The sequence below is a fragment of the Scardinius erythrophthalmus genome, assembly GCF_964197995.2.
Source record: "Scardinius erythrophthalmus genome assembly, chromosome: 18".
In the NCBI taxonomy this organism is placed as follows: Eukaryota; Metazoa; Chordata; class Actinopteri; order Cypriniformes; family Leuciscidae; genus Scardinius; species Scardinius erythrophthalmus.
Genome location: NC_138238.1, coordinates 7,006,900 through 7,030,157, shown reverse-complemented (window position 1 = coordinate 7,030,157; position 23,258 = coordinate 7,006,900). Strand labels below are relative to the sequence as shown.

The 23,258-nt window shown below is 38.5% G+C and overlaps 1 protein-coding gene across 2 annotated transcripts in view; it reads left to right on the top strand.

Annotated features, from left to right (window-relative positions):
- kif19 (kinesin family member 19) overlaps positions 1-23,258 on the top strand; it is a 44,021-nt gene that overhangs the window by 17,528 nt on the left and 3,235 nt on the right. Inside the window, exons 3-18 of one of the 2 annotated variants that reach the window (XM_081392372.1) lie at positions 7,282-7,392; positions 7,572-7,659; positions 8,498-8,634; positions 11,689-11,814; positions 15,437-15,631; positions 16,388-16,534; positions 16,626-16,748; positions 17,544-17,700; positions 18,634-18,808; positions 19,050-19,248; positions 19,960-20,230; positions 20,565-20,686; positions 20,953-21,116; positions 21,359-21,452; positions 21,646-21,769; positions 21,998-22,383. In XM_081392372.1, the coding sequence (XP_081248498.1) occupies positions 7,282-7,392; positions 7,572-7,659; positions 8,498-8,634; positions 11,689-11,814; positions 15,437-15,631; positions 16,388-16,534; positions 16,626-16,748; positions 17,544-17,700; positions 18,634-18,808; positions 19,050-19,248; positions 19,960-20,230; positions 20,565-20,686; positions 20,953-21,116; positions 21,359-21,452; positions 21,646-21,769; positions 21,998-22,383 (2,619 nt within the window). Of the gene's footprint in view, positions 1-7,281; positions 7,393-7,571; positions 7,660-8,266; positions 8,318-8,497; positions 8,635-11,688; positions 11,815-15,436; positions 15,632-16,387; positions 16,535-16,625; positions 16,749-17,543; positions 17,701-18,633; positions 18,809-19,049; positions 19,249-19,959; positions 20,231-20,564; positions 20,687-20,952; positions 21,117-21,358; positions 21,453-21,645; positions 21,770-21,997; positions 22,384-23,258 lie in introns of those variants that run through there. The other variant, XM_081392373.1, reaches the window with a different exon arrangement.

Sequence of the window (23,258 nt, the reverse complement as noted above, 5' to 3'; positions counted from 1 at the left end):
GGCCAAATATCATTACAAACCATACATCAATGGAATTTTTTTTTTAGTTTTAATGTATTTTTTTTTTTTTTTTTTTTTTACATGTGCTTAGAAAATGGACATGGCCAATAAGTTTCATTTTTCATTCATTAAGCAAAATAAAATGGCATATTTCTTTCATTTGTTTTGATTAATTTAAACTGCATAGATTCATATAAAAGTCAACAATTGGCTTTGTGTGCAGTGTGAACAGTGAAATGATCCTTGGATTGTCCGCACTTCTGTCTTTTCCGCTAAGATTTGTTTCCGCTACTTGTATTGTGTGCATGTTTCAGTAATGAGAGGCTGACGTTTTCATCTCCCTGAGCTGTGAGACTCAGGCTGACTTCAGTGGATTTGCCGCTACGGGTTTTATTTCCCAAGGTATCATTGTATTACATCACCGCTTTATCAGTGAGGGGACCCATAGCTGATGCCATGGGGAACCAAACTCTCTTATGATGAAGCATGGCTGACTTTACACACATCACAATGCTTATATGAACAGATCGTATCGCTCTGTCTGCCTCTGTCAAGTTGTTGCATAATTGTGGGTTAATCTGACAGGTCATATCTGTGCCTTCATCATAGGATTCATGTAACCGCGCAATCAGTAGCAGTCAGTAGCTCATCTTTCTCTTTCGTTTTCTCTGTCTTGTTTTTCTCTCTCTTTCTCTGCTTATCTGTCAGAGAGAGAGAGAGTAAAGTTTCATTCATTAAGAGGCCCACCCTGTTCTCCCCTAGGGCTTATCCTGCTCAGTCAAAACACAACAACAGTTTGAGCCATGTTTCAGAAGTAAAGATCAGCATCAAAACATTGATCAAAATTGCAATATTGCCTCAAACAATCTTTGAGTTTGGGTCAAAATTGTATGTGAAGAATGGAAGACAGGAGTCGTTGGGAAATTGTGGTGCAGATGATGCTTTAAAATTACAGAAAGTCACTGAATTGTATAGTATTTTGAAAATAGTTTCTCAAAGGTGTTAACCACCGTATGCTGATAATAAAATAATATTATACCGAAAATAATACCAAATTATCTTATTTTCTATGACTTTTTCAGTTATAGAAAAATGGCAGCATGTGCATGACACAGCAGTTTTTAACTGGATGAATAAAAAATTAAGTAATGGTGAATTTCAAGGTAGGTGGCACTGGTAAGGCTTGCATGCAAATGCTTACAGTATTTTTTTATTTATATATGATTTATTTTTCATTTCTATATTAGCCTATAAGGTATATTCATTTTTATTAATTTCTATACTATTTATTTTTTGTATTTTTATTAATTACTGACTAATTGACACATTTTTTGTCATTTGACAGGATAATTTTGATTTTACTTTAACCCTATTTAAACATTATTTATGTGGCCGTTCTGTGTTTGTTTGTAAATCTGACAAATTTCTACAGTAATAGACAGAAAAAAAAAAAAAAATCATCAGTGAAGTTCGTACTTTTAGTACATAGTGGAGTTATGTAAATTGAAATTCTGCTAATTTTTCCTTCTTTTTTTTTTTTAGCTATTTCCCGCTGACTATTTTGTAAGTTTTAAGAGTTAAAGCTTTTATCAGCTTTTTTTAGGAGTTAAAAACATTCAGTCAGACATGTTGAAGAGATGCTGATAATTATAATCATGTCTTTTGTCAAAAATTTGAATAATATACCTTATTCAGAGCAGTGCCATGACAGGTATGAAAGCGAGGCTGTGAGAGATGACCTTGTTTTCAATGGCGTCCGCTGTAAAAAGATGTATAAAGCTCCTAGATCACTAATTCCTTTTCTTGGAAAGATATTTTTGCAGTGTTTTGTCAGCAGAACAATCCAAAAACACAGTAAATAACAGTACAACCCACTGAAGAGATGTGTCTATCCCTCACAGCCTCGCTTTCACTCCTGTTAAAAATCATAGAATATGCTGTGAATAAGGTCTATAGGAAGCATTTATTTTCTGAACACCCACAGAAAAAATAATCCTATTGACAAAAGCCTCACATTTAGTATAAAACATTCTCACATAAATCTCTCCTTTCATGGAGTACGCTGAATCTGACCTCAGATTTTTTGGGTTAGGGAGTCACAGCAGTTCAGTGAGTCCAGTGTCTATGTGACCAAAAGGAATTTTTAGTATCCGTTTTAGGATCCCACACAAGCATCCCACCTCCTTTATGATACGTTACGGCAGGGCCGGTTCTAGACATTAGGAGGCCCTAGGCAAAATTCATGTTGGAGGCCCCCCACCCCCAATAAAAAAACACTTGAAACAAATATGATTCCTAACCTTTTTATTTATATAACATTTAATTTTAAAAGCAGTATATTTTTACTTACACAGTACATAAGTTTGGACACATTACTATTTTTAATGTTTTTGAAAGAAGTCTCTTATGCTCATCAAGCCTGGATTTATTTGATCAAAAATACAGAAAAATAATATAGTGAAATATTATTAAAATTTAAAATAATGGTTTTCTATTTTACTATAGTTTATATTTCTGTGATGCAAAGCTGAATTTAGTGCCACGTGATCATTCTGATTTATTATGTTAGAAATGGTGCTTAATATTTATTTTATAACCTGTAATACTTTTTTTCAGGATTTTTGATTATTAAAAAGTTGTTTTAAAAAAGTCTTCACTATCACTTTTTATATATTTAACACATCCTTGCTGAATATTCCTGTTTTTTTCTGTATTTTTGATCAAATAAATGCAGGCTTGTAGAGCATAATAATAAACTTCTTTCAAAAACATTAAAAATAGTAATGGGTCCAGACTTTTACCGGTACTGTATGTACATAGTAATCAAACTTTATCTAAGATAATCTCTTTTTTGTTTAATGAAGATGTTATTGTTGTTGTTGTTATTTTGCTGTTTTATTCAATTTATTCACAGTTCCAGAATCCCAATTCAGTAGATGAGCATAAGTGCTTTTATATTGCATTGCTACCTTAAATATGCTATACACAAATCAAGTGGAAGAAAAAGACACGATCGCTACTGAGCAGAAAAAAATATATAAAGTGATATTATTGGCGTAATGTCAGGAATCTAATCATCAGCAGAATTTAGAAGATAGACCCATTAGATCCTTTACTTGAAACATTTAAAAATGTTGTAGTGTGTTGGCTTTTTAACTTAGAATACAGACGTCTTGTCTTTTAATTTTGTAGCTTTTTTACTAGTCAGCTCCCGACGCGATGTTATTGTACGCGCAAATTCAAAGCGTCGCGTCTGGGCACGTTAATGACGCTCACGCTCTTTTAAACTCGTAATAAAGCGGTGAATGATTTTTCCAGAAATGACGCTGATCTACAGTACAAGTTTATATTTAGAATACATTGCAATCACTCCAAAATAGATGACGACAACTCACACACCTGCATTATGAGCTGTGCTTCTTTGTGTGCTATTAGGCTTTTGCCTCGCAGCATCTGATGGATGCGTTCGTTACACATACTACTTTCAGAAGCCGGCACCCGCTTTGTAACGGACACATTAATTGGTTTAACTGCAGTAATGTAACAGTCTATGGTTAAGATAAACATCGTCACTATTTTTAGTTAATAAATAAATATTGAAATAAATTGTAGATGGGACATTTGTACATTTTTTTTTTTTTTGTCCCTCTGTCTGGGCCCCATTCCGCCAATCGGGCCCTAGGCACGTGCCTAGTTTGCCTTTGCGTTAATCCGGCTCTGCGTTACGGCCACTGCTGTGTTTTAATCACCTGGATAGATCCCAGTATTCACCTCCCTTTGCTGCTAATCTTCACCCGTGGTTAATTGGTTACTCAATCCGCCTGGATGACTTGGACTGTCGCCCCCAAACGACCGTGCCTTTATTTGGGCTCATTTAAATAACACCATATTGCTAATTGATTTCATGTCGGTGCATTAGCAGGCTGTTGCGCAGACCTGGCTGATCTTTGACGCCGTTTAATATTTTACGACCACACTCCGCTTTTAATTTTAGCACCCTTCATTCACGCATGGCTCGTTTTGTTCTTGCGCACCGACTCGGTGAAGCCTTTCATACGAGCAGATGTGCTTGTTTCAGGTAAGTGCGCTTCAGCATCATCTACAATGGCTAGCGCTGCCTTCTCAAACAAATGGGGGATCATTTGATTGCCATTTCATAAAGTATTGTGCACTGTAATGATGCCTGAAGGTTCTTTCAGTTCTCATGGCACCTTTATGAACGTATGAATTAGTCAGTGGACTAGTCGAGCAGTTAATGCCGGGCCAGGTGAATGCCCTCTGTCCTTTATGCAGGTGGAAACCAAAGATGGATTTTCCGAATAACCTGCAGTCCTTTAATGGGGCCTCTTTTGCTCGCTCCTTTATTGCAGTGAGACTGAGAGGACAGACCTCCAGAACAGACTGCTGGTTTCAGACTGCTGGTTTCAGATGGTTGACCAGTGATTCTCATCAGTCACTGACAGGCTTGTGTCGCCAGCATTGTGACACGATTTAACAAGATTTGACTTTTTTCAGACAAGCTGTGTTTTGAAATGGATGATTTATGATTTACAAACTTAAATCTCCCAAATTTTTGTGGGTCAGAGGTTGCTTTTTAACTCTTTTCCCACCAGCGTTTTTGTAAAAAAGTTGCCAGCCACCACCAGCATTTTTGATCATTTTCATAAAAGTTTCATGGCCCACAGAATATTTTGTTGTATGAATATCTGAATATGCATTATATCTAAAGAAAGAACAGACCCTCTGGATAAAATAAATAAATAAATAAATAAACGTATTCTAGTTATTTTATTCTAACTTGAATGTGGGTAAGTTTCATTTAAAAAAGCATTAATTTTGAACAAAAAAGCTTAGAAAATCGCGTTTTTGTCAAAGACTACATCCTGATCAAATTCAGAACAATGATCAAAACATAAATGGGATAGATCGAGTTAATCAACAGTAAATCAGAAGTAAAATGAAAACAAATTAGACAATTGTTGGCATACAGACAGACTGTAAAGCTATAAAATAAATGTGGATAGCTCATTTTGTCTTTGTGAGAAATTTTTTTTGGCTTGTTAAAAAGTAATTTTTAAATGTCTTGATTTCTTTTTTAGATTTCTTTATTAATATTTATTGATTTCTATATATTTGTTTATTTTTTATTTCTGAATTTTTTATTATTCATTTCTAAATAATTGACTTTTTTTTACAGTCTGAAGCATCAGTCTTTAGAAAAAAGTCTCCATTTGCTCTGCATTTAATTTAATTTCCATCCAGGAGGACAAATAAGACATTAAAGATCTCAACATTTACTTGACCCTGCAAGCTAGTGTTTTGTTTACTTTTGATTTGTTCATTTGAATTTTGATATGCAATTTATATAGACCTTATGCGCCAGAGAAACGAGGGCGCCGCCATCTTTAGAATATTGTCTTTTAATTTCCGTTTTTGCGGTCGCTCTGTATATTTTTATGGCATTGCTGTCCAGGAGTAATTAGCTTTTGAAGTGGATTTACTTAATGTAAAGTTAACGAAAGTTATCATGAGGACTGTAATGTTTAAAGCAGATGACTAAACAAATGTCAGTCGACTGGGAAGATTTTAAAACGAGCAGTTCATTAATAAACACGCAAAATCGCTGTGAAAATACAGACCGGAAGTCAAAAGACAATGAGCACAGTGCTGAAAAGGGGCGGGGCTACAAAAGGTCTAATAAATGCGGTCATCGATAATGCGCATTTAAAAAAAAAAAAAAACACGTTCTCAAAGTAGATATCAGCTACCTGATAATTCATATACCCTTGATAGAGTTAGCCTGCAGTCTCATCTGGACGTGTACTTTCCTGTTTTCCTGTCAACTCTGTCTTTTATCTCTTAATTGAATGGTTGCTTAGCAGCAATCAAACGTCTTTCGGAAAGAACTCTGTGACAGTGGCTTTTCCATTGGTCCTCATGGTACATTGATTGCCATTGGGTTTATTTGCACAGGTATGATTAAACCAAAGCACTCAGGGACTCTAGCGAGAAAAGTAATTAAAAGACCAGTGGAAGATGAATGCGTTTCTACCCTACAATGCATCTGATTAGTTTCAGGGTCGTTAAAGATCTGTTAAAGATCATTGACCATTTTCACATGAACTTCTTTGGACCCTTTATCCAGTGGTGACATTACATGAGAACATACAGTAGGTGTACAGTACTGGCCTTTATCAAGAGCAGGGACCATTTTAGGTGAGTGGAACTTGATCTGTGATCCAGTGCTGATTACAGTGCATTATTATCTCGTGCCACGTAAACTATACTGGCACTGGTATCTTAAGAACATTAGGACTGGCCAAACTGCCACTCTACAGCTGTCACTGTGTGAATGATGAGATAACATAAACTCATGGACCATATGGCTGAGAGCACGATCACTGCACCCTTCGTAAGTAAAACCCTCAGGAAAAACCGCACATAGTGCATCAACACACACATGCATCTGACTCATGTGCATTCATATTCTTGGAAGATGTTTCCTTAAGCGACATGGCAATAAGCTAAGCAGGTCGCTAATACATGCATAGATATACAGTACAGTGCACACTACCATCCAAAAGTGTGATCGTTAGTTTCCTCAGCCAGTCTTCTCTCCTTCCTCTGTTTGTAGAGAACGTCTCTATGTTTGCATTGTGCGCCACTATAATTGCCTCTTTTAAAAGTCAGATCTCCTCTGTTGCATTTCAAGGCTTCAAAGAGAACACTGTGTTTGTGTGTTTGGATGGGTCATCAAACGATATTGGTGTGTTTTCACAAGCCCTGACTGATAAGAACATTGGCTTCCAGATCCCGTAGGGCTCTTGAAACAACAAGATTCAGCGTTTTGGTTACATCTGGAACCACCCTTGGGCTCCATTGAATGGTGTTGACCTCCATTGGGACCATTTTGTCCAAAATTTAGATGTACTGTAGATGTAAAAATGGGAACTAAATTAGGTTTGGTGACTTCCATCATGATGCACTTATACCTCCTGCTTTTAAGCCACACTGGCCGTATCTTTCATGTGGACCCATTATGAAATTTCTATTTAGAGGTGTTCTAGGACACTCTGTGTCACTATAACCAAAGTAAATGGCCTTAGTAGTTAATGTGAGGTGATAGATAGAGGTTATTACCAGTAAAGCCTGTTGTCAGGCGGTGAGTAAAAGGCTAAAATGGTTTTGATATACACTCAGTATATGCAGGGCATATAAAAGCTTAAAACGTAACCAGATGTAATACTCTTATTCATGTTTTTTTCTTTCCCTCCTTTTCAGATGGTGGTGTTAATGGACCCCATGGAAGATCCAGATGATATTCTTCGAGCTCATCGGTCCAGAGAGAAGACTTATATGTTTGATGTGGCCTTCGATTATACAGCCACGCAGGCAAGCTAGTTCTGTGTTTTTTTTGTTTGTAAGGGCGGATCAGTTTGAAGCATGTTGAAGTACAAAAATTGAATACGCTTTCAAAAAAATCACGTTCATGTGCCTATTTGTGCATGACTTTATGTGCATTTATGGCCTCAGTTAAACATGTTTTAATGTTTTAAATGTATTTTCCTTAGGACGAGGTGTACAGATCCACCACTAAAGGCTTGATTGAGGGCCTCATATCAGGCTACAATGCCACAGTTTTTGCCTACGGACCCACAGGTCAGTACTAGGGCTAGGCAGTATTTTTTTTTTGTTCTTATATTGAAATGACATCCACAATGGCCATATGGCCAAAGTAGTAAAAATCACAGACACCCGGGCACGACTAGGACACACAGATTATCATCCTGATCTTCTTTCCTCCTACTTAAAGAGCAGCTTCAATCAACAAAGTCACATGCACTGACTCCACAAAAAGACCACACCAGTGCCAACTATAGCACATAATAATTTATTGATGAACTAAATATGATTTATAATGTATATGTTCACCTAGCTCACTTAATTCCGCTGCTGTCAAAAACACATTATTATATAATATTTCACCCCAAAATACCTTAATTAAAGACGTTTTATGCGCCTTTGAATTGAATAAAAGTTAATTCCTGGAAAGCAGGTCTGGTTCTCGTGCTCTAATCTGTCCTCAGAGTGACTCTTACTGACTGTTCCTGTCTGTGGCCGTGGCTAAATAAAGCTGTGCTCAACCTGACGGGGATAAAAGCCACCTGTTTCACTCACTATGACTCATGTCACACCTGTGTCTTGTTTATGTCATGCTGATGAACATATGCTTATTATCTACAATTATTCCACATTTATGAAAGGAGAGGTAGGCCTGTTCTGTGTCACAGACAGCATGAATAAAAGGATATTGCAAGTAATAAAATGCAACTAATTAATAATAGTCTATGTTTGATGTTTAAGCACGTTTTATTTATTTTTGTTAAATATTTTTTTGTATTGTATTGTATTGGGTCACTATTTTATGATTTTTATTCTATTTTATTTATTAAATGATTGTAAATTGTGGTCCCATTAAGCATATGTATGTGTACAGGTTGTGGGAAGACTTACACTATGCTGGGAACAGACAGAGAACCTGGTATCTACGTTCGCACATTAAACGACCTGTTCAAAGTCATCGAAGAAACCAGCGATGACATGCAGTACAGCGTCTCGATGTCCTACTTGGAGGTGAGATCTTTATTTGGTTGCTAAATAGGGTTTTAGCAGCCACTTGTTTTTTTTGTTGTTTTTTTTTGCTCCGATATCACCTGGAGGTTCTATACAGACCATGTAAAGAGACCGTCACCCTACTGCCATGCTAAATAAATGCAGATAGTAAAGTAAATTGCCCTCATTCAGTTCTAAACATTATAAAAAAGGGTAACGGCTTAAGTGTTATGTGATAAGATAATCATCAGGCCCGTGAGGAGAGTCTGAAAGCACGTCTGTTTATCAGATCTGTTCGCGTGAGGGAGGGGTAATCTTGTCGGCTTAGCGACTATCTCAGCATCTTTGATTACGGTGGTGTTGTATTGATACGAGAAAGCTTATTCCCTCAGAGTTGTGATGGACTTGTTCAAAGTTTACTCAAAACAAATGCATGCATCCTTGGTCCCCCACTGCGCTAACCTAGAAACAAATCACTATGCTTTTATGTGACTGTCCAAATAATGAAAAGATATATTATTGATGACTGTCACACTTACAAGCTTCTAACTGTCATTTTTTCATGCATTTATTCATCTTAGATCCATGTATCTTGAACCAAGTATCTCAAGCTGTAACTTTGTTACATTATGTGCAGGGCTTGATATTAACACCTGTGTAACGCAGTTACTCCTGCTAGCCACTTGAATTTTGAAATATCTGAAGTAATAAACTAAGAGCAATGTAGTGTTATCAAAAATATTGTTTTTTCAATACATATTGATACTAAAATATCTGAAAAATACAAATTTTTCGAGTTTCTCACACCCAATGAGCGTGCACATAAAGCCACCTCTCAGTGCTAAATTGTGTTCTTTTTCGCTGCTTATTGCGCTTAAGCAGTCAAATACACACAAAATAATGTCAAAATGCCAGTCTTTGCGAGTATTCACGTAAACACAGTGGTGTTTTAAGTGAACGTAAACAGTTGAGAAAGAAAACGCATTTGTGTAACAGTATTATGGATCTGTGCGTCAGGTCTTAAAGTGACAGCAGCCTAATATACCTGCTGCCAAATTATTAGATGATAATAAAAATATTTATATGGCAGTTTTTCAAAAATAAAAATCCCCATTGTATCGATGTGAAAATTGTGGCTAGTTGAAAATGCTGGAACTTGGAAAAAGTGACACTTTGGAAATCCACTTGCAACTGTGGCTGGTGAGCAAAAAAGTTAATGTCAAGCCCTGATTATGTGGACAGACAAATTTTTTAGCTATGAAACTTGTCACAATGTGCCTGGTTAGGACACACTGTAAGGATCAAGTACGTTCAAAATGAAAGGACAGTCAACTAGGTTTCTACAAAAGACCAGAATTGATGTTTGAACACTGTGCATGGATATTGTTGCACTTTTACCATTGTAAAGGAGAAAAAACACATGTCAAGCATCAGTGGCAGACACTACAGAAATGCTGCTGAACAGACTTTGATTGACAAAATGGGCAATGAGATTGTCGAGAAAGTATGTGAGACAGTGAGAGAAGAAAAAAAAAGACACTGAGAACTGAAGTGATCTCAAATGCACATGCATCAGCTGTCAAAAACAGGACAAGGCTATTGTGTTTGAGGGCTAAACTGGAGCACTGGGAGATAAAACTGCAAAAAAAAGATGTACATTAAAGGAGGTACCCAAGTCATATCTAGAGACCAGAATATCATATAAACTTGAGAGTGAGCTCTTTTGACTTAACCACCGGCTTGCAACACCCTAGAAACCACCCATAACACCCTAGCAACCACACAGCTATATGGCAATCACTCAGAATTCCTAGTAACCTCATAACAATGCCTTGGGAGCAATTTTGCACAAACATACACAAACATATACCATGTAGCTGACTTTTTTTATTGGCATGCTTGTATAATCTTCACTGCTATGTAAGTGAACTGTATGTAAAAAAAAAAGTGGAGTATGCATCACTAAATATTTCAGTAGGATGATTGTGCATCATGCACTCACTCATGCACACACACAAACACACGCACACACACACTTGCTCAAGCATCTTAACATACACACATAAACACAGATAGCTGTTTTCTTTAGGTTAAAGGGGTGTTTGGGATGTGCAGACCTATGAGTAAACCACTCCGTCCACACAGGGAAAGAGCAACCTTCAGTAAATAGCACAATGCTCTCCTGTCCTCCGCTTTTCTTACACCTTCGCTTTAAAACTCCTGTTTACTTTGGGCCGTCCAAATGCTCAAGGGGATGCTTCCCTAGAGAGAACGAGTTTTTATTCTCGGCTTTTGAGGTTTAGGTTCCGACCTCCTGGTTTATCCTTTCACTTTTTTCTCTTTCCATCCATCTACATCTACAGCAGGTCTTCTACTCTTCCTCTGTCAATGGCTTCTTTTCATTCCATCACCCTAAAATTATCACATGCTTACATCACAGTGACCTCACTGACAGTAATGAAATATTACGTTCGGGACGACTTAATTTGAGAGCTTTTGAGGTGACCGCAGATGGCGCTCAGGATGTGGCCTTGTTCTAAACCGGGTTGAATGAAGCTTATTGAAATATTCTGAAACATTAAATCCCACATTCATTTCTCCATTGGCATCCTGAAAGTACTGTATATGACAGTTTATGCAGCAGATTCTGGATTTTGATTGTATGAATTACTTTTGAAATTAATACACATTAGCGTTTTGGCGTTGAAAATCTGAAAAGTGTTGAGATGAATGCATGTTCATGTGGTAACTAGTTGACTTCAGACCATTCACCTAAGGAAAATGAGTCATGACCGCACTGTGTACTAAATGTTCAATAATTCAATGGTCTTTTGTCAGTAATTCCATTCAAATTTCATAAATTATAGCATTTTTCAATGTGCTCAACTGGTTCAGCATGGTTCTAGCAATGGAAAGGTCACAGATGGCACATTCTGATATTTATGCGCGTCAAGTCAGCTCAGATAAAAGCATCTGTCAGATGCATGAATGTAAATGTCAAACGCATTACTGTTCATGCATAAACAATGGTGGTAATCTTGAAATCTAAGCATGGTCTTTACCCTTGTGTTCCAGATCTACAATGAGATGATAAGAGACTTACTGAATCCATCATCTGGGTTCCTGGACCTGAGAGAGGACTCAAAGGGAGAGATACAGGTCGCAGGAATCACAGAGGTTTCCACTATTAATGCAAGAGAGGTTAGTTAGACACATTTGATTTACCCCATGTTACTTCACAAGCATTTTGAGAAAAATGCAACTTTATAAAAGTAAATACTGATACAGTAGATGGTGCTGAGGAATGTTAATTTTAGAAAACGATGTATGTTGCATTTATAACAAAAAGGCAACATAAGATGTTAATTTCAGATTATTATTTTTTTTAAATAAAGTAACTTTTTCTCACCTTAAAATGGCTGACACTTTCTTCAAAATATATGTGCATCAGTATTTAAACAAGTCAGTTAACACTATGCCACTTCATTGAAAATAAATATATCACCTGTTTTACCCTTAAAACTACAGTATCACCCCTTATTTCTTATTAAATGCATGTTAATTGTGACGTGTTGCCCTCAACGTTGGTCCTAATAAAGTAATATTTATGTTTTAAAGTTACAGTACTTTTCAATAGATTTGGGTCAGTAAGATTTATTTTCAGCAAGTTTACAATAAATTGATCAAAAGTGACAGGAAAGCCATTTATAATGTTACTAAAAAAAAAAACTTTCCACTCATAAAAAAATCCTGAAAAAATGCTTGACGGTTTGCACAAAAATATTAAGCAGCACAACTGCTTTTAAAATGTAGAAGAAAATTTTCTTGTGCACTAAATCAGCATATTAGAATGATTTCTGAAGGATCATGTGACTCTGAAGACTGCAGTAATTATGCTGAAAATTCAGCTTTGACATCACATGAATAAATTATATTGTAAAATATATAAAAATAGAAAACAGATATTTTACATTGTAATGACATTTCCATAATGACCCTGGACCACAAAACCAGTCACATGGGTCAATATTTTGAAATTGAGATCTATACATCACCTGAAAGCTGAATAAATAAGCTTTCCGTTGATGTGTTGTCACGTATCGGATGAATATAAGACGAGGATTCAAATGCAGAGGAATTTATTGATGACATGCAGACAGGGTAACAAACTAAAAAAAAACCCAGAGCTCCAGGAAACGCAACAAGGACAACGAACCAGCACAAGACTACAAACACAAGGAGACTAAATAGAGGAACAAACAAAGGAGGGAAACGAGAAGGACAGGTGGGACAAATTAACCAATAATTAGATAACAAGATGGGAGGGGCTAGACAATAGACAGGAGAGCACATGGCACAAAACAACAAACACCCATGTGCAGCACAAGACAGGACAGACATTACCCCCTCCTTAAGGAGCGGCTACCAGACGCTCCACTAGGGACGGGATGGACAGACCAGGGAGGGATGGGATGGGGACGGGAGGGACAGACCAGGGTGGAACAGGAGAAATGGACAGTTCGGGAGGCCAGGGCGGAAATATCAGTCCATCTGGCGGCCAGGGCGGAGACTTTCCCTCGGGCGGCCAGGGCGGAGACGACCCTTCAAGCGGCCACGGCGGAGACTCTCCCTCGGGTGGCCAGGGCGGAGTAGATCGTGCAGGCAGCCAGGGCTGAGACGACCCGTCGGGCGGCCATGGCGGAGACGACCCCTCAGGCGGCCATGGCGGAGACGACCCCTCAGGCGGCCATGGCGGAGACGACCCCTCAGGCGGCCATGGCGGAGACGACCCCTCAGGCGGCCATGGCGGAGACGACCCCTCAGGCGGCCATGGCGGAGACGACCCCTCAGGCGGCCATGGCGGAGACGACCTTTCGGGTGGCCACGGCGGAGACGACCCCTCGGGCGGCCAAGGAACAGGCACCGGCTCAGGAACAGACACCACCGGCCCAGGAACAGACACCAACGGCTCAGGAACAGGACACTGGCTCCGGCTCAGGAACAGACACTGGCTCCGGCTCAGGAACGGACATTGTGGGTCCGAAAGGCATCTCCAGGATTCTGGCCAGACGCTCGAAGTAATCTGACAATGTCCCAGAGGTCACCAGAATGGGTCTCAGGGGTTCATGCTCAGCAGGACTGACGTGGAGTTCAGGCTTGGGTGGACTGACGTGAAAAGACGACTCGTTGGGACTGACGTGCACCATCTCTGGGCAGACGTGACGTGAGCCGTCTTTGGCTGGGCCGAGGTGACGTGAACCGTCTCTGGCTGGGCAGACGTGACGTAAACCGTTTCTGGCTGGACAGACGTGACGTGAACCATCTCTGGCTGGGCCGACGTGACGTGAAACGTCTCTGGCTGGGCTGACGTGACGTGAACCGTCTCTGACTGGGCTGACGTGATGTGAACCGTCTCTGGCTGGACAGACGTGACGTGAACCGTCTCTGGCTGGGCCGACGTGACGTGAACTGTCTCTGGCTGGGCAGATGTGACGTGAACCGTCTCTGGCTGGGCAGACGTGACGTGAACCGTCTCTGGCTGAACCTGAGCCGACCTTCTCCTCCTCCTCCGTCTCTTCGGACGGTTGCATGCAGACTCCGAAACCGTCGATGAAGTCCCTACGATGAATGGAACCAGTGGCGAAGACCTTATACTGGACGAGATCAGTGGTGAGGGATCTGTGCTGGACGGTCCCCGTAGTGATGTCCTTCTAATGGGCGAACCCGACGGTAGATGAACCTCTGGGTCGATGAGAGACCGATGTGAAGAGTGATGCTGGAACTCTCCTCTATCACCTCCTCTCCTACAGCCTCCGCGGGTCCCAGAAAATCTGGCCAATCGGGTTCCCTCAAACCGCTGAAAATCAGCAGGGATCTTAACACTATTAACAGTCACAGTACGGATCTCACCGCCTCCCGACCGAGGGCCGACTGCCCTGATCTCCTCATTCCTCTGAGCACACATGGAAAAATACTTAAATAAGGAGATCCCATTCTCCCTCTCCGCAGGACAAAGTTTGCTCCGCTGAATCCACATGATGGCTGGTTCGTTCTGTCACGTATCGGATGAATATAAGACGAGGATTCAAATGCAGAGGAATTTATTGATGACATGCAGACAGGGTAACAAACTCAAAAAAAACCCAGAGCTCCAGGAAACGCAACAAGGACAACGAACCAGCACAAGACTACAAACACAAGGAGACTAAATAGAAGAACAAACAAAGGAGGGAAACGAGAAGGACAGGTGGGACAAATTAACCAATAATTAGATAACAAGATGGGAGGGGCTAGACAATAGACAGGAGAGCACATGGCACAAAACAACAAACACCCATGTGCAGCACAAGACAGGACAGACATGTGACATGTGTGGTTTGTTACGACAGGACAATATTTGACCGAGATACAACTATTTGGAAATCTGGAATCTGAGGGTGCAAAAAAATCGAAACATTGAGAAAATCGCCTTTAAAGTTGTCCATTTATGTTCGCGATTGTGATGCATTCACTCACAAAAATAAATGTTTTATATATTTACGGTAGAAAATTTGCTTAATATCTTCATGGAACATGATCTTTACTTAATATCCTAATGATTTTTGGCATAAAAGAAAAATCTATAATTTTGACCCATTCAATGTATTGTTGGCTATTGCCACAAATATACCCGTGCGTCTTGTGACTGGTTTTGTGATCAAGGGTCACATATTTTTCATCAAATAAATGGAGTTTTGATTAAAAAATCTTTCCAACCCAAACTTTTGAACGGTACTGTGTATAAATGTTGTTGTATACAGCTCTCTTTTTCTCTCTCGCTTAGATCATGGAGTTGTTAGTGAAAGGAAACAAGCAGAGGACTCAAGAGCCGACAGCAGCCAATCAGACGTCTTCTCGCTCTCACGCTGTGCTGCAGGTGGTCGTGCGACAACAGAGCCGATGTCGAGACATCCTGCAGGAAGTGCGATTTGCGCGACTCTTCATGATCGATTTAGCAGGGTCTGAACGGGCTTCACAGGTATGATGTGTTTGTGTGCGAGGAGGTGGGATATTTGTAGGTGCGAGACATAAAGGTCTATTCGTCATTCAGAAGTTACGTAAAAGCGCAGTTGGTGAGCTCGGACGTATGTCCATAAATTTGATAATCATTAATATCAAAGCTATCAATCTTTCTTCTTGCATAAAAGCTGGCACAGTTGGCTTCAAATATATTCAGAATCATAAATCAGCCAGTGACGTGGGAACAGTTCCAAGAGTGATTTAACTATCGGTGATAAACTTGGTGGGAAAATGAAGCCGTCTAAAATGAAAATAATTGTTCAGTATTAAAACATATTATTATGCATGAGACACCTCCACAAGTCAAGTCAGGTGTTTCTGATGAGAGATATGTGAATCATGTTTTATAATAAAGTGTCATTTCCACTCACAGCATGAGTCTGGACGAAATTACATGAGAGAACGCATTTAGAGAGCATGCCATGAATTTGCCATGGAAACAGTTAAAAATCACTCAGGCACCCTGTGGGTTTAAACATGCATGTGACAGGCACAAAAGCAGATCACGTTGTTTCTGCTGATGGGGTATTGTTGCTCAGAAACATGAGTGGCTGTTTGTTCTCTATTGATGAGGATGACAAGCCTGTTGCTCAACTATTCAGAGAATGAGAGAAACGAGAGCGCCCCCTGCTGGAAGCTTTAACAGACTCCCTAACCCACATGTAGACGATTAGTTGAACATCTTTGTGCAATAACTACTGTTTTATTCTTGCAGACACAGAACAGAGGTCAGAGGTTAAAAGAGGGCGCTCATATCAACCGTTCTCTGCTCGCGCTGGGGAACTGCATCAATGCTTTGAGTGAAAAGAATGGCAACAAATACGTCAACTATAGAGACAGCAAGCTCACACGATTGCTCAAGGTACAGCTATATGATTCTTCATGAACATAGACGCTCATGGGAGATTGTTCTTGATTTCGGTAGTCTTACTGGGGTTTTGTCATGTCTGCAGGATTCTCTAGGAGGAAACAGTCGGACGGTGATGATTGCTCACATAAGCCCTGCATCTTTAGCCTTCGAGGATTCACGGAATACCCTGACTTATGCCGACCGTGCCAAAAGCATCCGCACACGGGTTAGTTTGACACATGATAAAACAATGGACAACCTACTTACACTACTGTTCTAAAGCTTGAGGTCAAAAATATATATTTTTTCTTTTATTCCACAAGGATGCACTAAATTGATCAAAAGTAACTGTAACATTTACATTGTTACAAAATATTAATATTTCAATTAAATGCTGTTCCGCAAAATATTAAGCAGCACAAATGTTTTCAACATTGAGAATAATAAGAAATGTTTCTTCAGCACCAAATCAGCACCAAATCAGCATATTAGAAGGACTATGAAGTCCTTCATATGAACTATGAAGACTGAAGTAATGATGCTAAAATTTCAGCTTTGCCATCACAGGAATAAATTACATTTAATATATTAAGATAAAAATTGTTCTTTTAAATTGTAATTATTTCACACACACACACTCTTTTCCAGTCTTAGGACAAACAAAGTCACAGTGACCCAAAGGTATCAACAGTAAACAAGTGGTTAATATACAGTACAATAACAAGAAGCAGGAAGAGAAACAGAACAGTTGACTGACAATAAAGAGCAAACATAATAGGGTTTTAAATTACAGCAATAAACTGTGCTGTGCTTTGCTTTTGGTGTCAGTGTTTGAGTGATGTGATCATGTCATTGAGATTGACAGTAGAAACTAAAGACACAAGGGCATCCAGTACATACACAAATACACACATCCATGCTACTCATGCAGACTGAGTTTGTTGGGTGTTTTATGACACATTTTGTGATGCCAACTGTTCAGAGAGGAGTTTGATGACTATGTTATACTCTTCTTTTGCAGGTAAAGAGAAACCTGTTGAATGTGTCCTATCACATCGCCCAGTACACCAGCATCATCTCTGACCTGCGCAGTGAGATTCAGCGGCTGAAGAAGAAGATAGCAGACCAGGCCAGTAGACAGATCAATCCAGACAGAACAGACATCCGCCATGTTCAAGGTAACACCGGAAGTCACGTTTCCCATTCATGCCACCTCCAGTTTACTTAGAACTCTACACTTTTCTTTTCGATTACATTCTCTTCTAATTGATTCTATTATATGCTACGCTATATTCTTGCATTCTGTTCTGTTCTTTTTGCTAGATTATTATCTTCTCAGTTCTAATAGATTATTTTCTAAATGATTCTATTCTTTTAGGTTATTTTCTGTTTGATTTTGATTCTTTTCCAAATGATTATGTTCTGATTGGTTGTTTTCTATTTAATTAGATTATTTCTAATTGATTATATTATATTAAATGCTATGCTATTCTATTCTGTTCTTTCTGCTAGATTGTTTTCTGACTGATTCTGGTCTTCTCAGTTCTAATAGATTATTTTCTGTTCAATTAGATTAGTTTCTGTGATTAAATTCTTTTTCTGTTTAATTAGTAAATATTTAATTATTTTTTTATTCTATTCTAAAAGATTATTTTCTGTTCAATAAGATTATGTTCTCTTTGATTACATTCGTTTCATTTATTCTGTTATATTCTAGTGTAATAGATTATTTTCTAAATTATTCTATTATTATAGATTATTTTCTGTTTGATTTTGATTCTTGTCCAATTGATTCTGATCTGATAGATTGTTTTCTATTTAATTCGATTATTTTCTGTGATTAGATTATTTTTCTGTTTGATTAGATTTTTCATTGATTATTTTCTAATTGATTCAGTTTTATTCTATTCTAATAGATTATTTTCAGTTTGATTAGATTATTTTCTAACTGATTCAGTTCTATTCTATTCTAATAGATTGTTATTTTTGTTTAGATTAGATACTAATCTATTTAGTTCTGTTCTGTTCAATTTATTCTCTGTTCTTTTGTGAGTAGATGAGTAATCTCACTCAAATGTGCATCATAGCATTATTGTTGTGTTTGCCTGTAGCGGAGGTGCAGGCTCACTCGTCTCAGCAGAGCCGGGCTGAGATGGACCAACTGCGGGAACAGCTGATCGATGCGTTTAGACAGCAGATGGACATCAGGAAGCGTCTTATGGAGCTGGACAACAGCAACATGGAAATCCAGATAGACACATCCAAACACCTGCTGACAATCGCAGAGTGAGTCTTTATTCTGCACACAAACTCAGACCACCTAAATATTACAAATAAATGCACTGTGGCCCTAAAAGTTTATGATATTGAACATTATCAATTGTTTTATCATTTCAGACCTAATGAACTTCCTTTTGTGAATTGCTATGTTGCAAAGTGTGCTTTATTTATTTATTTATTTTTCTCTAATAAATGCATGGTTTGTGTTTGATATGTTGCAATTGAAATATTGTCTAACTCCATCTAGCTGGGAGCAAGAGCGCTTTAGGAGAAGAAAGAAGTGGCAGGGGGAGAGGAGGAAGGAGACTTTTAATAAAGATGAAAGTGAAAAAGACTCAGACTCACCAGAATCTTTGCCTGACAGCACAGAGACACAAGAGGTGGCCATTGCCAGAGAGAACCTCGTCACGCTCATGACTGAGCAGAAGAAAATACAAAAACAGAAGGTAATGTCGTTAGTAACCACTAGAGGGCAGATCAACACCTCAGATAACTCTGCCAGCCCTGGAACAATAGTATTCAGAAGTCTAGTTCATTTTAGCATACCAATTAGTTCAAATTTCCTTTCAATTAACTGTTTCTCTTTCTTTCTTTCTTTCTTTCTTTCTTTCTTTCTTTCTTTCTTTCTTTCTTTCTTTCTTTCTTTCTTTCTTTCTTTCTTTCTTTCTTTCTTTCTTTCTTTCTTTCTTTTAACTCAAGTCATCACACACAATTTGGGTATTGTATGTTTCATTCTCTAGTGATGTAAATGAAAGAGACTAGTTAGAATGTTTACGATTCCAATATGTCATATAGTTTTACATCAAAACAAAGTTCCTACTGTCCAGTATTTTTCATTTACTTGGTGAATCTCTTCAACTGAATCATGATTCATTGATGTAATGATGCCTGTCATCATCACAGCCATGATGAAGCAACTGAGTGAAATACAAAATGGTGAAAATATCCTACATAGGCAGCTGTCTTTTAAGGTAGCATCCTAAACGAACTGACTCATTTGGAACACTCGGCATAGGTAGTGCATTCTGGGATTACCTTCTCCGCAAACAATACATTTCCTCTCTCCTCTCATAAGCGGAGATAAATTGTACATGATTAGCAGTGTTAATAAAGCCACTCATCACAGTAATTGACCATAGTCCCCCTGTTGTCTATAGACCGGATTGGAGCAGTGCCTGGCAGAGCTGAGAGATAAATCTCGACGTCTTGAAGAGCTTCTCCCCCGCCGTGTGAGCTCAGAGGAGCAGAGGGAAGTGCTTTGCCTCCTCTGTAAGGTCCACGAGCTGGAGATCGAGAACGCAGAGATGCAGTCAAACGCTCTGCTCAAGGACAACGTGATCCGACAGAAAAACGTGGTAGTGCAGCGTTTTGAACAGCACAGACACCTCTGCCATGAGATCATCCAGCAGCAGCGGCAGTTTATCGATGGTGAGTCATTTTTAGGAATAAGAAATGGCACAGAAATCTCAGCTAGAGATGAATCAGGCCAAACTTTTGCAGTAAAGTTTGCAAAAACGATGCTATATGAAACAGAAATAGTTATATTTGTAATGCAATTGAATGAATGAATGAAAAAATTTATTGATTAGATTTTTTAATATAAAAAATTAAAGTAATCGTAATTAAAGTAATTAAATCAATTATTACTTTAATAATAAATAAATAAATAAATAAATATATATAAGAAATATATGAAATATTACATTGTATATATATATATACATTTGGTTATGAAAAATTGAGGTGAATGATGGTTTTGCAGATCACAGTCTCCTAGTCCCTCATCATCTTCAAGAGCTGTATGAGATGTACATGAAGGAAATGGATGAGAAGAACTTGGACAGAGTTGTGGCCCTGGATAAGTTCACCATTCGTACTCTTAAGGTACATCAAGCAGGCATTTTTCTAAGATGCAAAGTCAATATGAAATCAGAACATTGAACTTATTTTGCAAAAATAAACTAAAATCCCAAAAAATCTAAATCCTACCTAATATTTTCATTGACGTGGATATGCATAATATTGTGCCAGTAAAATGAGTTTCATGTTGACTTTAAAAGCTCTTCAAGAGAAGGACATGATCAAATAAAGAAAGAATCAGACTAATCATGAACATTTTCACATATTTTCTGACATATATATCTCTTTAGGAGGGTTCCCTGCCCAAGATCACCCTCCCCAGTAGAGGTCGTGACCCCTTGCAGGAGATGGATTCAGACCAAGAGAGTGTTCGCACATTGGGCTCAGACAACAGACAAGGGCAGACAAAACTGAGGAGACACACGCTGCCTCCGATTCTCCCCGAGGCCGATGGGTAAAAAGAGCTCTAAGCTATTTCATTTTATAAACTTGACATTTCCCTCCCTATACCAAATAATATATTTCCTTGTATGGAAACCTTTAATGGCCAAAAATAGTTTGTGAATGTGAAAATAAAAAGAATCTGCTTTTAGAACTACATTACAGACATAAAATGTGGTGTGAAAGGGGTCTAAATTTGTTCACATTCTGTAAACTTTCTGCAGCTAGGCTAAACTTCTTCTCCTGTCCTCACAGAGACCGAGTGTTTAAGAGCAGTCACAAACAGATGAAGAACTCTGTAGTAATGACTCCTCCACCCATTCACATCAATGGCCAGGGCAACAGAGAGGTGAGCGTCTGTCTGGGAGCTTACCGTAGTTTTTCTAGCTACAGATTATACACTAACGTTCAAAGGTTTGGGGTCAGTGTGATTTTTTTTTTTTTTTTTTTTTTTTTTCATTTGAATTGGTTTCTCCATTTTTGTAACTGCGTGTACTGAATAAACCAGTGTTTCTGACACTATGCTGACTGTACCTCTGCAGCTGTTGCCATCTGTCCTGGATGACGCTCTGAGATTCAGCCATCTCAGTCACAGTATGAGCAGCCATCTGGACTCGTCACCTGAGAGCAGCGAGAACGGCACAGATGCCCCTCTGACTCCTAAAGGTAACAGTTCCTCTGCTCTTTCATCTTTGTGCTTGTTACACAGCTCTCTGGAATACTTCATACTGATTGGTCAATTGAGGCATTCTGTGGGATGTTATTTTTATATAGTGACCCCTAAACTATGGCAACCAAATTCCTACACAGCTTCTTCTCACATAATACAGCAATGCCAACTTATACACATTTGTCCTCTCATAGTATTGAAACCCCTGAACCATTTTCCTCCAGAGAGACAGCAGATTCTAAGAGGCGTGCAGAACATTGCGGTCAAGGCTGCTCGGCGCCGCTCTAAGGTGCTAGAAATAGATGCCCTGCGATTGCCCCCGCCACCCTCACCCCTCGACCCCAAGAAGCACAAGAGTAACCTGTCTCTGTCCGAGGCGCCCCCTAAAGGCCTGGTGCTACGGCGCGGGAGACAGCCCAGCCCAGAACTACGCCACGCCACCTCTGACGACAACCTGTCCAGCAGCACGGGAGACGGCCCCGCACCCAATGCCACGTGGACACGGCCGCGGAACCGCCAGGCTGTCAAGAACCCCGCCCCACGGGAACAGGACTTTGAGGGTCGCAGACGCAAGAGAAGATCTCGATCATTTGAAGTCACAGGACAAGCAGTGAGTTTATGTGTATTTATGGACCATTAAGGTTGTTTGCATTGACCTTATTTTTTTTTTGGAGAGCTAAGCACATTTTGTCCCAAAATTCTCATTTGTATAATGTGTCTGGATGTTTGTTTGTTTTAGTTCAAAATAATAGTTCAAACTATTTCAAAACTTTACTAATATTTTCAAAGATTATTCTCATCAGAAGAATTCTTCTAAGTGGAAATAATTTAAATTTAAATCAGAAACACATACTATTATGTGCATTACCATTCAAAAGTTTGGGCTCAGTAAGATTTTTGTTTATGTTTTTGAAAGAAGTCTCTTAAGCTCACCAAGGCTGCATTTATTTAAAAATACAGTAAAAACTGTAATATTGTGAAAAATTATTACAATTTAAAATATTTGTTTTCTATTTACATATGCACATGATCCTTCAGAAATCATTCTAATATGCTGATTTGATGCTCAGGCAACATTTTGTATTATCAATGTTGAAAACAGTGTGCTGGTTACTATTTTTGTGGAAAGATTTCTTCAGGATTTTTTTTTGATGAATGTCAAGTTCAATAGAAAAGCATATATTTGAAATAGGAATATTTTGTAACAAATTGTTTGCTAAATATGTCACTTTTGATAATTTAATGTGACCTTACTGAATAAAAGTATCTTTCTTTAAGTAAAAATCTTACTTAAGCATATATTTGAAATAATCTTAAGCATATATTTGAAATAGGAATATTTTGTAACAAGTTGTTTGCAAAATATGTCACTTTTTGATAATTTAATGTGACCTTACTGAATAAAAGTATCTTTCTTTAAGTAAAAATCTTACTGACCCCAAACATTTTTCAACTGTTGTATATATTTTAAAATGTAAAGAATAT